The following is a 16113-nucleotide window of genomic DNA, read 5'->3' as shown; positions in this document are numbered from 1 at the left end:
CCAAGCCTCAGGAACACAGCACCCACCTGGAATAGTCTGGCCTCTCTCCCTGGCCTGCCCTCAGGTGCAGGGCTCTATATGTGTCTGTCTGTGTGAGAGAGAGAGAAAAAGAAAAGGAGAGATGAAGAGACTGCAGGAAAATGCTCTGCTTTGTATATAGTACTAGGAATTGGTATTCAAGCCCCCCCCCCTCACATAAAAGAATCTTTTTTTCTCCTTTTTAGGTATGAAAAGGCAGGCTGCTGCTCTTCTTTGTTTTCTTTGTCCTGAAATTCTCTCTTGAAACAGGATACATTTCCCTGACCTGTTTTAAAAGGGTGTCTTTTGCATGTGAATGGGGAAATCATGACGATGAGTACATTTTTTGATTTAGAGTATTTTCCAGTTACTGTCAAAGCTGAATTCAGCTCCTCTCTCAATTCATATTAATCCAGGAAGCAAATTGAAAACACTGAAAAGGGTAAAATGCACATACGTTCTTTAGTGCCTTAGCTTTGTTTAAGCGTAAATAAATCAGAACAAATACTTCATTGCAGATGAGCAAGTGAATTGCATCCTAATCTGGTATATATTTCACATGTATTTAGCTGGTAGACTTTAAATACTGGAATATTTGGGACACAGGAGCTGATTTAGTTAAAACAATTACGTGACCGATCTTAGTTTTCATTTGAACCTACAAATGTGTCTAATGGTGCTTTGAAAAAAACAACAACATGTGAATGTGTGAGTCAGTGAAGCAGTCTGCGCAAAGGCTGAGAAAGAAACAAGGAATTACTGCATCCCTACCTGTTAATTATGCAACAGACATATTTTTACACAGCATTCCTCAGTCAGACAGTCACTGCACGAGACTGTGGTTATCAGCCACAGTTACTCCCATACAGTACAAACTATAAGATCTCACACAAGCACACGAACACCACACTTGTACATTCAGTCATTCAATTACTGGCACCATGTATGCGCTAAAATATAACTGCAGTTTTCATTTCTCTTATAGTTAGGTTAAAAAATGTCATGTTGAGTAGACAGTCTTGCACAATTTTACTTATAATGTGCCTTCAGTAACCATATCATCCACTGATAAAATGCATTTTTTGTTTTTTTCTGACTGTTTTTAGAGGCAGCCTGTTGTTGAACACGGGTCAGAAATACAGTGGTTTTTTTAAAATATATTTTAATGGTGATTTTTTTTTTTTGTTCTCCTTTTAGGTGGAACACTCCTTTAATTATCTGGAGATTCAGGGGATTGCCTGTAACAAGCCTACACAGGTACAGAACCACAAAACAAAAGTACACTCTGACTAAATATTAAAGCAGTAGCTCAACAATTTGGAAATGAGCTTATTTGCTTACTAGATGAAACGATTGATACCACTCTGATGTGTCTGGGTCAAGTATGGAGCTGGAGCCAGGTGGCAATTAGCTTAGCTTATTTTAGCTTAGTTTAGCGCAAAGACTGAAAGCAGGGAAAGCAGCTAGCCCTGCTCTCTACAGAACTGCCCTCTTACCAACTCTGGACAAGGCTAGGTTAGCTGTTTACTGCTCTTACACTTCATCTGCATGAAGCTAATTTACAACGACAGCAAAGCCAAGTAAATGAAGATATAGAGCTCAAGGCATGGTGTTAAAACAGGTGAAACCTGATGCTAAAAGACTGTTAACTAAAATAGCATAGAATAAAGGGTTATAATGTGATGAGAGTATATTTCATTTTGGTTCTTGCGTACCAAATTTTTGTTATTCTCTCAAATCCACTCTAAGCGATTCTCTCCAAGTAAATCAGGTGAATGCAGTATATTCACCTCAAATCCCTACAGTAAACTAGCGGATCTGTCTGTGGTACGAGGACCAACACTCCTGTTTTTATGCATTAACTTGTTTCCAGTGAGATCAAAGGTCAGGGTCAGCTGCAGGGCAGATGCTCAGTGTCTTGTTCAGGGACACTTCAGCAGAATGAACGTTTGTCGACATCCTCAAGTTTAAGGACAGTGCCTGTCTTGACAACAGATGTTTTAGTGAGTAGGAGACATAAAACTAAGAAGGTGGCTGAGAACATATCTTGAATGCTTGTATATTCCTGAAAAAAATCATTAACATATGTGACACCAAAATCTGTCATAGGGCTCAAAAATGATAGCTCTGGGTTGGATGTTTCCCATCTGGAGAGAGCCTCCATTTGGCTTTTTGACCAGAGCTGGCTAGCTGTCAGTCTGCAGGATCTACCTACAAAATACGATAATCTGGCACGAACCACACAGTTCCTGCAGTGCAACCTCTCTCCCACTCATCTGGAGAGATTTCAGTCCTCTTAATATCCTGATTGATGGCCTCCTGCACCATCTAGGATTATGCTAATTTTGGCCCATAGAGGAGGCATGTTTCACCTTACCTCAGTATTTGCATAATTGCTGTGAATGCTGAGATGGTTAGCTAGTCTTGGTAAATGTCATTAGATCTTTATTTTTGCTTTATGCAAAGATGTGGAATGAAGTGGGATGATGATGTGGTCGAGTGGATTGAATGACTGAACCAGTGGATGGAACAGTGTAAAGAACAGAAAGATGACTTAAACGTTTTACAAGCTAAATAAGTATAACTAAATGAAGCAGGTGAAGGTGGAACAGTGCACAGTGGTGTGAATCACTAATCACTGTTGTGTTCTTTTAGCTGCTGATAGAGTACGAGCGTGGCTCCTTCTCTCTGAAGCTGCTCTCTTCAGAGGAGGTTAATGAGGTGGTTGCTCACATAGGAAACTGTCTGTTGAGGATATGCCCTGGTCTACCGCCTAGGTGAGTTTAGCCTCTGTATGTGTGTGTAAAACAACAATTTATGCTCCTTTTGATTGATTTATTATGATGTTAATGTACCAGCCATGTGTAGATTTGAACAAGTAATTCATTTCATTACTGCTCTGTTGAATTTGCATGTCCCTGATCTCTACATGTGTCACTTTGGTTGAGGATAATGGCCACAGAATACTGTATTTAATGTCTAAAAAACGCTTTGTAGCCTATTGCGGATGTGAATCCCATTTGATATATATTGTTGAGAACAGGAAGCATGAATATAAATGCAGAAATGAATTCAGATGTAAAACCATAAACCTTCATAACCTAGTCTTGTGAACAGGTCAAAGTCTTTGACTTGTGAGGCGATTGTTTGTATTTTCAGCTGCTAATGCTCTTTTTTCTTATTTTCTGTTCGACGTTAGGTTGTGTAGTTCAGTTAAATTCAGTTAGTTTAATTTCATATTATTGGAGTACTCTGCAGTTCAGCGACTCCCTGATTGCTTGCTTGGAAAACGTCCATTGACAAGTAAGACAGTGGGAAAGTAGCCTGGAGCTGCTCGACTAAAATCTTTTAAAGGGACTGGAGGATACTTTTTTGAAGATTTCAAGAAAACGGATGACTGAATTATGTTTTTATTTGTCTTCTCTTCTCAGTAAAGTGATGAAGAAGCTCTGCATGGAGCCTCCAGACAGGCTGACCTCTCTGCAAACTCTGTGGGAGAACAACAAGCCTGCTGAACCCGGACCCTGTGGTATGAAACCAGTGACTGTGATTACTCTGTGCATCCAATGATGTGATATAGTGTTACATAGTGACTTAATATCAGTAAATAGAAATAAGAAATAAAGCAATTACAGTTTGTTTATTACATTGATTGAAGTTTTAAGTTACCTACATTTTTGTAGAATCCATATTCTCAGTCGTTGCCAAAATTTTCTGTAAATTATATTTTCATATATTTTTATATTTTTTCTGTCTCTCTTGTGCAGGTGGGTTTTCTCAGATGTACAGATGTGTTTGTGACTGGTTGGGGCTGCCTTACAGAGAAGAGGTGCAGTGGGTGAGTATTATTTACATTCTTTCATGCAGTTGGATTGATAGATCTCGTTTCAGCTATGCTTCAGTGCTTTATGCTGGATGACATAAAACTGCATAAAGCCCTTTGATAAAAAGGACAGCCACAACCATCTAGGAATATATATCTCTATATTTCTTAAGCTGTTCTCCATACTCTTGCTTCTTCTTGTCCAAAAAGGAATGACTCTTTCCCTGGTGTATATATTTCATCTGCTCAGTGCAATTTCTTGTTTCTGTGTGACTCATCAGGAGCTAGCAGATGCTTTTTAAATACCAGACAAGTTTGTTAATATCAGCTGTGAGTAATTGTTTCCTTTCCAGGATGTAGACACCATCTATTTAACACAAGACACCAGAGAACTCAACCTGCAAGACTTCAGCCATCTGGAGAACAGGTGAGACAATATCTAACTATAACACAGCAACATAATGCATAACACAGATAAAGGCCACGTGGCACCAAGCACAAGAAACCAGAGGTATTGTATTTGTCTCCTCAGGGATCTGGTGGCCATAATAGCAGTCCTTGAGTTTAACCAGTGGTTCACCAAGCTCTCCACCAAGGACTACAAACTGGTCAGTCCCCGTTCTCGCCATCCTCTTACTTCTCACTCTCCCCAAACCTCATTCCATGCTTGTCTTTTCTACCCATTGTCTCGCAAACACTGTCCCTTTAAATTAAACAAGCTGACTTCTCTATAATTATATAAATAATAGGGGGTAGTGTGTCCCTTAACACCAAAGGTAATAAATAGTTTTTATTACCTCTTTAGTTTCCCATTCCAGTTGTTTTTTCACAGTACTTATATCAACACATCACTATACACATTTAATCATTATTCTGGATAAATGGTTTAATATCTGCTGCCACAAAATGACAAAAATAATCCACATTTAATCCCATCTCAGAGTTAAGTAGTGTGGAGAGGCACTGTGTGTGTGTGTGTGTGTGTGTGTGTGTGTGTGTGTGTGTGTGTGTGTGTGTGTGTGTGTGTTTGTCCATGCCTGTCTTTCTTTTTATTCTCTGTTCCTGTCACTTTTGTAAAGGTCCTGCTTCTCACTTCCTCACCACACTACTCCCACACTGGTGCTTCAGCTACAGTAGTTTCTGCTTTGTCTGGTCCAACCACTGTGTTATGGGTCTTGTAGGTGTAGTAAGTAAAGGCCACGCCTGTCACACCACTTCATGTGACACGTAGGGCTGCAGCTATTTTTATTTTTTACATTTTTTATTATTCATTCATTTGCTGATTATTTTCTTGATTAATCAATGAATTGTTTAGTCTATAAAATGTCAGAAAGTTGAAGTTGACATACTGGAATACAATGTTAGTGTTGCTTGGCAAATGTTCATAAACCCAAATATATTCAGTTTAATGTCATAGAGGGCATTAAACTAGCAAATAACCATTTTTGGCCTTTTTACTTAAAAATTACTAAAACAAATAATCAGTTATCAACATTGTTGCAGGACAATTTTCTATTGTCTGTTTCTATTTTCTGTTGACTAATTGATGAAGCAACTGATTGTTTTCTCTGTACTGACATGTTTTACTTGTTCATGCTTTATATTTCGGTTGTCTTTCATATATTATATTCCTGTTGTATCTATTTCTCTCTCTCTGTTAACTTTTCCATGTCTCTCCCTCTACTGAACAACATGTATAGCTCTATGTTTCTAGCTTTACAGAATATTTCTCCTTTGTTTCTTCCGTCTTCCCTCCTGTCTGTTGACTGAGGATCAGTCCAATGTTCTCGTGTGATAAGACTGTTAATCCTAACGAGACAAAGGGGCTCAATGTCTCAGGCTGTTGCCCCCCCCGCAGCACTCCATCACTAAATCTCCATCTTGACGCTTCGCTCAGTCTCACCAATTACCACACGCAGCTTCCCCAGTCCAAACAATTATCTCATGCCTCCGTCACAGACAATTCCTTTTGTATTGAATTTTAAAACCCTTCCCCTCCCTGTGCCGTGCACATATCTAGTGTCAAACGCTCGTGCAGGCACATGTGCTGCCTGTGTCTAACATTTGTCTTTATAATGGACGCATAAGGTTGTGTGTTAGTAAAGTCTGAGTGGATGCTTTTTCCAATGTTTTATAGAGTATAACCTGAGTGTGCTTTGGTGATGTTTGAGGCAGATCTTCTGGGTTTGATTGCTTATTTGTTTACTGTAATGTGCGACAGAGTCTCCTCTGGGTGTTTTTAAGCAAAATATAGTTATTTTTTTCCCGTTTTCCCCATTTGTGCATGTTTGCCGGCTGATAATGGAGAAACCGGAGAAACAAAGACTGCAGGGATGTGCTCTAGAGCATGATTTTGATTTGTTTTTGATCCTGTGCCAGTGGGAACAATAACAAGTTAGAAAGAAGACTGGATCACAGAGTGAAGGAGTGCAAAGTGTTAACAGCAAACAGAGCAGTGAGGCAAAAACATAAAGGTCAGTGTAGAGGTCAGGGGACAGTGTGAGAGGGAGAAATGCCGGATGATTAAGGAAATGAGTCAGAAGGTGTTTGGAAACAGAGAGTTTAGATCTGAAGAATGAAGGCAGAGTGTGAGACAGACAGGAAGAGGAACTAAACAAGCTTGGAAAACCAGTCTTTACTCTCCAAAACCAGCTAAGACCTAAGTCAGTTGTTACTGCCAAATCTTATTGACTTGCCAAAAGTTCAACTCAAGAGCAGCACTGCCCAACAGCCTGAACTATTGTATCTGTGCTGGTGACCCATACAGTTGCATTAGAAAATCTAAAATAAGATATGTCTGAGAAGCATAAAAGAGAAAGAATAAGAAAAAAAAAAGTGAGTGAGAGGGAGATGAGGAACATTAAATTCACGAGCCTGAGGCTTAAAGTACAATCTAACCATCTCTACAAACAGATAAGGAATATCTCAGTGCAGTGGACTGGATAATATAACACACACACACACACACAAAAACTAACACACACAGCCGGCTATCACAGTGAGGGATTATGCTGCTCATCCTCAGTTCAATCAGGCTGTTTGTTTTGTGGTGTATAATGAAGATGCTGAGCTGTAAATCAGAAAAGAGGAGAAGAAGAGGGAGAGACAGCAGAGATAAGAGGACTTGCCTTCTGATCACCTCATAATCGCACAGCGTGTCTGTGTGTGTGTGTGTGTTTCCGTGCGTAAAACCGTGTGATATTTCAGCAGGACCTGGGGTCAGAGCAGCTCAGCATGACGACACTGTTATTTAATGAGTGGTAAATGGTGCAATAGACACGCTGCCAGTGTCACCCAGCAGTTTTGTTGTGAGTCTTGTGGAAAATACAGGCCTCTTTGTGCGCTCTCTGCCGCTCTGTACGGCTGCAACCAACTTCTCTCTCCCCTCTTTTTCTCCATTTCATCCCTCACTACCCTCAAATCTCCTTTTTCTGTATTATGTCATCCCTCACTGCCCTCCATCTTTCTTATTCCTCTTCTGTAATACTCACAGTTTCACAGAGTAAACATGTGAACAACAGTCCCTTTCTTCTGTCTTTCTCTCTCCCCGTCTCTTTCTCTCTCCATTATCCCTCTCTCCTTTCCTCCCCTCTTTCTCTCCCCATCGCTGGAGATAGCAGTCAGGGACAAAGTCGCCAGTGTTTCAGCCTCACTGAGGGAGCTGGCTGACAGAAACAGTCCCTTATAGCAAGAATGTCAATGACAATGATCCAGTAAAGTTCAGTTATTATGATGGAAAATGTTTGTTTTGTAAGTCAGTATCTGTACTGACTCACAACACAAACGTTTTCCAATTAGAGATTTACTGTAATGCTGTAGGAAAAGCTGAATGTGTGGTTATGTGTGTGTTTGAGTATGACGCAGCTAACGGTGAACTGGGTCAGTGAATATCTGGGCAGGGCACAGACATGCAACTGTTGAATCTTTAATTTTTATCTAAATATGAGTGCTTTTGCTCCCTCAACTCTCCTCTTCTCCTGTGGTGCTGAGACCACAGAAGCGAGACAAGTTTCTCCCTCTTAAGTGTCCAGACTCTGCTCCCCCCAGTCTCTTCTTGTCACGCATAAATGCTCTTCAAGTGGATGAGGCAGAATTTGCTGCTGCTTTTTTTTTTACATGCTACAGTACAGCTTTAATTAGCATCAGTGAACAGCTTTCCAGAGTGGTTTCACTGCATTTTGCACAGGAACGCTTGCGAGAAAATCATGTGGCCCAAAAGTAAATTTCTGTGTTATTCACATGACCTTGAGAGTTTCAATAAAAAGCTTTGCTGTTCCTGTTAAAACAGCAGCCAAACCCTCAGAGCTGGTTCAGTTAATTAGTATCTTTTGTTACATGTTTGATCAGAAGTGATGAACAAAAGCACTAAATGGATCAGTGAGATTAGACTACTGCTGTTCTGCTGTGAGTGTGAGACTCATGATATACAAACTGTAGCTCTTTCTCACCTTTCATGTCCCTCATATATCTGCTCTTTTATAGAGAACACAAAAACTGTTTGCAAATGTATGTTTAACTATGTGTCTGTGTGTTTGTCTCCAGTCTGCAGATGTGTGTGAGCAGATCCTCAGGGTGGTGTCTCGATCCAGTCGACTGGAAGAGTTGGTTCTGGACAACGCAGGACTCAAAACGTAAGATCATGCACACTATTAAAATGGGACATCAATGATTTTACACGTCAAGGTCAAAGAAACTTGTAACTTGTAAGATTTCATCCTGAGCTTGGAGACTTTACAAGACTTAACAGAGAAACTGTTGCAAACTAGAAATGTGATGTTTAGAAGATGATGGTGATTCACAGTCAGGAAGGGCTCAATCGAATACTCAATCTTGCATCATGGGAAATGTAGGATTAAGGTTTTTTGGAGATTTACCTTCCAGTGACTAGTTGCATCAATCTTTGACAAGTCAGCTAACTTTCTCAAAATTCAAGACTAAATTGCAAGATTTCAAAATAAAATGTTAAACTGTACTTGTGTTACATTTAGATTTAGTGTGATTTAATTTTATATAATATTTAAGATATTTTTAACATGATTAATATGATATTCTTTTGAAACAATGAATTAAATATCAAAGCAGCTAAAGTAAATATAAGACATTTAGAGATGCACCACTGTTGCAGGATCTAGGATATCTACTTTTAAGCCAATGTGAAGTTAAGAAGCTAAAAATGTACATTTATGGACCTGAACACCTGCAGAAACTTGACAGAGGACTGTTGAAGTTGGCTGGATGTCTATTTTGTCTACTCTGAGGGAAATGGTTTTTGTTGGTTAACAAGATTGTTTACTTTTTTTTAACTAGATTTTTAGAGTTTCTAGAAATTCAGTTTTTTGCAATAGTTGCAATGTAGCATTTCAGCATTTCATTCCTATGCAGCCCAGCTTCTGGGTATGGATGGGTGAAGATAGTTATATTGCTAAAGCATTTTGACAAGTTGCAAATGCACAGTACATTGGTCATACACACATTATATATACACTCTTTATAATTCAACAGTGATTTTACCCAGAAGCTAGCTGCTGCCCTGGCCCACAACCCCAGCTCAGGACTCACCACTATTAATCTTGCCAACAACCCGCTGGAGGACAGAGGTACGATACCAGCTCAGTCTAGTCTAATGTACTCATCTGGTCTGTTATACTTTCTTATGTCATTTATTCTCAACTGCTGATCTCTTCTCCATCCAGTATGACTGTACTTATTACTTACTTTACAGCTTCCAAGTGGAATATGTAAATATTTAAAATTAAAGTAAAGCTGTACCGCTATCAGGCGGCATACTTTTTTTTGTTGTTGTTAGTTGTTATTATCATGAGTAAGAAAGTAAGTTATGGATATTTTGTGTGTGAGGGGTAATTCTCTTAAAGTGATATACATAATACATACATAAAACATAATTCAAATGTCACATTTCACTTTCCAAGTATGAAATGCAAAACATATTTTATTTTGCACTGTATATGAACTGTACCACAGAGGTGTTAGGTCTGTTAATAAATATACAGTTTATGGTCCCTTGTTATAGTGCTGTGAGTGCGACATGTTTAATATTTCATCACCTCTGTCATAAGGCCCGTTAGTCTATCCAGGACACATAAAATAAAGATACATTCAGGTAGTGCCACTTAGATATACAACAACATTTGGATTTTTTCACGTAAAGAACAATATTATATTTTCTGTAATGCCATTTCGCCTTGACATACTTTTAACATTCATCCTTTTAGGTTTTTATATAGAGTGAAGGTGTTTTGCCTGTTTACTAGTGACTGTGACCGATGACTTGTGATTGTGCTTGATTACCACAGATATTAGGAGGAGGCTCCTTCTCCAAAACAGACATAAGAAAATAATTAAAGAGATAAATTCAGTCACTTTGTTCTTTCCCTTTGAGATTTACATGTATTATTATGTGTTTTAATTTTAAGCAGGATTTGTCAGTGCAAAACTATGCTGCGGTTGAAAAACCACTGTTAATTTAGGCAAACTATTTTAAAATAGACTGGATTTTAATGAAAGAAAGAAGTTGGATGATGACATACACTGTTGAATAAAGGTAGTTTTGTATTTAGAGGTGAAAAGTCACTGTGGTCATGCTGGCTGTCAATGAAAGAAGCTGAAGGCAGCCCAATGGGAGAGAAGTGACATTGTCTCTTTCTGTTTCCCCTCTCCTGCTGTAGGTATTTCCTCCCTGGGTGCTCAGTTTGCCAAACTTCGTATGGGACTAAAGCATTTAAACTTCTCCAAAACCTCACTATCACCCAAAGGTATGTGCTGTCTTCCCCTCTCAATTGTTGTGAATAAAGCTATTAAAACTGGTGAATGGTAAATGGAAACTGGTGAGAATCAGAAATCAAGTTGGTTGATATTATTTAAAAAATGATACATAAATGCGTCTTTGTGACCAGGTGGCTTTTCTTTTTGTTCTAATTTACACGATCTATGATCTGATGCAGTTCACATCTTCCACTTATCTGATTGCATCTACCAGTGGGATGCTGATGATCCTTAATTATTGTACTATCAGCACTGTGAGTGTGAGAGGGACAGATGGATTTACAATGTGTGAGTGCTCGAAGACAATCCGTAAACAACATGCATGTTTTTATTCGCAGAAATCTTGTTCAGTAGATCAATTTCCTTCCATGACCAGAGCCATAACGTCTTGGCATGATGGAAAAATTCTTCTGCAGTAATGTCCTTAAATAAAATGCTGTGAAGAGGTTGTTTGTGCAGAGGCTATTCTGCCAAAAAGAAAAAAAAATTGCAGAGGATCATCATAATTTCTTGATTAAATGTGGCTGTTGTCACTTGCAGGTAAAGTTTCCTCTTGGTTGTCATCCAAAGTGCTGCAGCACCAAGCACCATCTGTAGTGAACCACTGTAAACATGCTCTGCTCTCAGGCAATCAATAAAGAGCTATCATATTCCACAGTGAGAGGGCTGCGCTGTTTAAACTGAGCCCTGCTTGTATCGCTAAAGGCCCAATCCATAATCCAAACCCACGAAAGCTCCCAATGCTCAGAGCAAATGCTTTTTAACCTTCAGTTCAGCTGTAGAATCATTTTATATTTTGAATTTTAGTTTCAGGTGAATGTAACTTTAATTTGTTGAATCATTTGCATCTAATACAAAAATCTTGAATACTACAAATGTTCCTTTTCTTGTATTATTTCCTGTGTATTTCTCTCATTTTTCCTTTATCACATTTGTTTTTATCTCTTTTCATCTGTCTTTCTTAATCAAATCAGTCACTTGACTGTCATGCCTTGATTCACTGGCATTCAATTCAGAGTCAGAGTCAGGACTTTGTAAAAGTGCAGGTTCAGTGTGTCTGTCATGTGATAGATGTGACACGGGTTAACACATTACATCAGTTGTATGTCAAAAACAGGACATCAAAATGCAGCTTGTAATGAGGCTGTTTAGAGCTTAATGTCAGATCATTATTGATCTTAGAATCATGCTTGTCTTGACTTTTTCATTAATTTTCTTATGACATACTGTATAAAAATGGAGAATGGCTCATCCTCAACATGGCGTGACACAGACAAAGGCGTAGCATAAGATTTACACAACCATGAGAAAGCCCACTCTTTTCAGTTTTCCATGCATTCACTCTACATTCTGCTCCTGTTCTTTCCTGTCTTCACCCACTTCTCATTTCCTCTGCTATTTCCTTCAATATGCTGTCAAAACATCAGGGAGAGACTTCAGATAATGCTGACACTGTGTGTGTGTCTGTGTCTGTGTGTGTGTGTGTGTGTGTCTGTCTGTGTGTGTGTGTTTTAGGGGTGAACAGCCTTTGCCAGTCACTGAGTGCCAACCCATCCATCCCCAGCAGCCTGGTCCATCTGGACCTCTCAGGGAATATCCTCCGAGGAGACGACATGCAGGTACATACACACACACACACACACACACACACACACACACACACACACACACACACACACACACACACACACACACAGAGAGAGTTTGTAATGCATTTTGGAGCTGGTATCAATAATGCTTAATTGATTGAAACAGTTCAGCGCTGCAGTAGATATGTGGAGGCCTTTTCAGACCGTTATGAATCAGTTAGCGAGTCGCTCTGTAGGAGAGAGCATCGACTCGGGACATCTGTTCAGAGCACAGATACAGAGATATGGGAGAGACTCTTCACTGTAGGGTTACAAATCAGAATCCAGTCTAACACACACAACCACACCCATCTTAACAATTTACTGTATCCATAGCTGGACAATAAATCAAGATACATACAAGCATAAAGGTTAGTATCATGTTGCCCAAAATACTGCTGTGACAAAAAGATTAGTTTCAAGGAAACGTTTGAGATACAGGGAATTATGCTTCTTCACTTTCTGAGCAAGAGTTAGATGAGAAGATTGATACCACTCTCACGTCTGTTCAGTAAATATGATCTGGCTGACATGTAGCACCAGAACTGGAAACAGGGCAAAACGGCCTCTACAGACCACGAAGTAAAGGGGTGAATGTTAGAGGTGGTGGTGGGAAGACCTGACGGAGGCAGGCTAGCTGTTTCCCCCTGTTTCCACTCTTTATGCTACGTTAAGCTAACCAGCCTGTTTAAATGGGCCAACTTTTCTCTTACTGTCTTTCGTTTAGGTTTATCAGGTTTCTGTTGGTTATTGCAGCTGTCAACCAGTTACCATGGTTATCCAGTCATCTAACAGTTAGTCTGGATGGAGAAGCTGGATTTCCAAAGACAGAACTTGATAATGTATTTTGTACTCAACTACTTCTAATGTCCTACAATAAATAAGCCAGTGTAGAATGTGGATGGGTATTTCCAACACAAGAAAATTAAGGCCAATATTATTGTTATTTTAGCTTCAAACTAACAATTTGTCTGAAACACAAAAGGACAGAATCTCAGTTATTCTTTCAAATCAGCCTCCAGCAATTGATTGGAAAGATATGGTGACGTATGAGATTTGCAAATGATAAGAGGTTAGATGTTGGAAGTCAGAAGTGATGGAGAGGCAGGAAACAGATGTTAGAAACCCAGCAGTAGGAGAATAAATCAGTCACAGTGCTCTACGGGAGCACTTCAGAAACGCTTTCTCACTGTGGTCAACAACACTTCAGTGTACCAACATACTTTACAGATGAATGGTTACGTCCCTGTACATTAACACACTCTCATCTTCTGCTTCGTAACACTGCGTGCTGTGGTTTGTTTTCTTCTCTGTTTTCTAGCATTTCTACCACTTCCTTGGTCAACCCAACAGCCTGGTAACCCTTGACCTCTCCAACACTGACTGCTCATTGGACCAGGTGGGTCAGGGGGCGCACTGATATGACATCCTACCTGCTGCTCAGAGGAATAAATGAGTAAAAAAGATACAGTTTTATAATGAGACCCAACAAAATCAGAGCATTTCATTCCATAAATAAACAACTTGCAATTAGAGTTGTATCTCATTATACAGCATTGTAAAATGAAGTGCCAGCCAATAACATCTGTGTTGCAGAGAATGTAATCCAATTTTATACACCCACTCAATCAGTCTGCTGCTTGCGTAGTGGTCAGAATAGTGTGTGTGATATATTGATGTGGGTCTGAGAGCCAAATACAGCTTATTGATTAGTCTGAGATGTAGCCAGCTGTTAGCCTGTCATTGAAGATATTGATTGGCTCTTCAATCATATTCTGTCCCTCTCACATGCAGCCAGATATAAATACTTGCAAATAATTTGCAGACTTGAAAACACACAACAGGGTTGGAAGGAGCAAAGAAATATTTATGCAAAAAAAAAAAAAAAAAAAAGATGTATATGTAAATCCCTTTTCAAAAGAAGGCTTTAAAATGTAGTATATAGATTAAAGTGACATATTGCATGTGTATTCTAGGTTTGCTCTGCTCTGCTGCGAGGTTCAGTCCAACACCTCTCTGTTCTCAATGTGTCAAAGAGCGTCTTCCCTCACAGGTAAGAAAAGATCAGAGTTTTCCTACCAGGTTAATTTGTTGTGTAGCTTCTTTCTTTCAAAGTTTTTCATGAAGGAAATTTTCATGATTTCCTAAATACCACCGGGAGTACCGCACATGCTTCAACTGATCGCAGACAGTTGCACAATAGCAGCTTAACAATAAAAAGAGTCTATAATAATAATGAAAAAACAGTGTAGCTTAAGTTATATGATAGGTTATTACAGTAAGAATTTACATTAAGAATTGGTTAAACCGGTACAAAACCACAGCTGTGGTTATAACAGTGTTAAACCTGTGATCTGCACTGTCCATATCAGTTACACTGCAAGTCGGATTTAATATAAAATTTGGACACTGACATCCATCATGTGAGTGATAGGAGATTGGCTTTTGTCCATAACAGTTAGATGGTTATACAGCACTCTGTCTTGGGCTGTTCATGCCAGCTTCATGTAGGACTTTGCCCTAAAATTCAGATTTGACCAGACATGTTTTAGCCATAAAGTGTATTTGTTGGTGTGTGTGACACCTGCTGGTGACAACATGCTATTACAAGCAAATACATGATCAGGATGGCAAGGGTGCGTGCATGCGTGCGTGCGTGCATGCGTGCGTGCATGCGTGCGTGCGTTTAACAGATGGGTGATGGGTGGAGTTGTCTTGCCATTATTAGCTCTCTTTTCAGTGTATCTCTAGGGAGTTGAGGACTTTGGGGATTGGGGGGAGGGGGGGCAGAGGCAGAGAAAAGGTGAGAGAGAAGGGGGAGAGCACAAGAGGATGTGAGTGCAGTAGAAGTGGAGGGAAAGAAAAAGAACGGAGAGTGTGGAGGAGGTGAGTAAATGAGTGTGCACACCCTGGCAGAGGCGGGAGAGGGTTACTGTACATCTGGGAGCTGATTCTGCCTTTTTGAAAATTCCCTTTGTATTCTGTCTGTGGAGTTCAAACAATTTCTTTAAGAGTGGATAAAACCTAAAATGGGTCATGAGCTTTTAGGCCATGACAGGAGTACTAAAAGCTTAATGTTGGCCTGAATCTCAGGTCAGCTAAAGGAACTTCATCACTGAGGCTTGTATGGTATCAGATCAAAACAGCTTTAAAAATTGCTTGTAAAGTTGGTCATCGGCATATCTGTCTGATATTATTTTATTTCCTCCTCTCTTTCAGCAGGAAAGGCAAAGAGGTGCCCCCATCTTTCAAGCACTTCTTCAGCAGTGCCATGTCCCTGAGCTCCATCAACGTGTCAGGAACCAAGCTGCCACCAGAGGCCCTCAAGTGAGGCAACGATTCATTCACATTTAATGTGTCTGAGGAGCAGCTTCTCCTGTCCCACATTCTCTGTGATCGTACACTTTGTTCTTGTTCCTCCTCTTATTTTACTACCTATGTCACCATGTAAAGCTTTAAAAGGTACAGAGAAAAAAAAAACCTGTCTTATCAGCCTATATCACAGCGCACAGCTGCTGCAGCTCAGAACTAACTGGGACACCAAAGTTTTATGATTTTTTTACTTAAAGTGGTATTACTATTGTTTGTAAAGAAATGCTCACAAACTTGACAAAACAGAACAAAATATAACTCATCCAGAGAAATGTGGGTTCACAAACAACACATTTAACTGCCTGTTATGATATTGTTTTAGAGCGCTCCTGCTTGGTCTGGCCAGTAACCCCAATCTGAAGGACGTGTCTGTAGACCTCAGCTGCTGTGAGGTGAGACCCACAGAGACACACTGCACGGCATTTTCCTCCATAAATTATTTGATTAAAGGTCAAGATATCTTTTCCAATGTCTACATTTGTGCCTGGT

The 16113-nt window shown here is 39.6% G+C and overlaps 1 protein-coding gene across 4 annotated transcripts in view; it reads left to right on the top strand.

Annotated features, from left to right (window-relative positions):
- Nucleotides 1-16113, top strand: part of LOC139612731 (F-actin-uncapping protein LRRC16A-like) — a 73135-nt gene that overhangs the window by 33297 nt on the left and 23725 nt on the right. For 2 of the 4 annotated variants that reach the window (XM_071468643.1, XM_071468641.1), the window contains exons 4-17: nt 1216-1275; nt 2674-2795; nt 3450-3547; nt 3786-3856; nt 4195-4268; nt 4374-4449; nt 8384-8472; nt 9344-9438; nt 10528-10614; nt 12140-12243; nt 13574-13651; nt 14229-14305; nt 15475-15579; nt 15947-16016. In XM_071468643.1, the coding sequence (XP_071324744.1) occupies nt 1216-1275; nt 2674-2795; nt 3450-3547; nt 3786-3856; nt 4195-4268; nt 4374-4449; nt 8384-8472; nt 9344-9438; nt 10528-10614; nt 12140-12243; nt 13574-13651; nt 14229-14305; nt 15475-15579; nt 15947-16016 (1206 nt within the window). Of the gene's footprint in view, nt 1-1215; nt 1276-2673; nt 2796-3449; nt 3548-3785; nt 3857-4194; nt 4269-4373; nt 4450-8383; nt 8473-9343; nt 9439-10527; nt 10615-12139; nt 12244-13573; nt 13652-14228; nt 14306-15471; nt 15580-15946; nt 16017-16113 lie in introns of all 4 variants that reach the window. The other 2 variants (XM_071468642.1, XM_071468640.1) reach the window with 1 other exon arrangement.

The sequence above is a fragment of the Trachinotus anak genome, unplaced genomic scaffold, assembly GCF_046630095.1.
Source record: "Trachinotus anak isolate AG129_WGS33_773 ecotype Australia unplaced genomic scaffold, CSIRO_AGI_Tana_v1 ptg000032l, whole genome shotgun sequence".
NCBI classification, from domain to species: Eukaryota; Metazoa; Chordata; class Actinopteri; order Carangiformes; family Carangidae; genus Trachinotus; species Trachinotus anak.
This window is presented reverse-complemented; position numbering and strand designations above follow the sequence as displayed.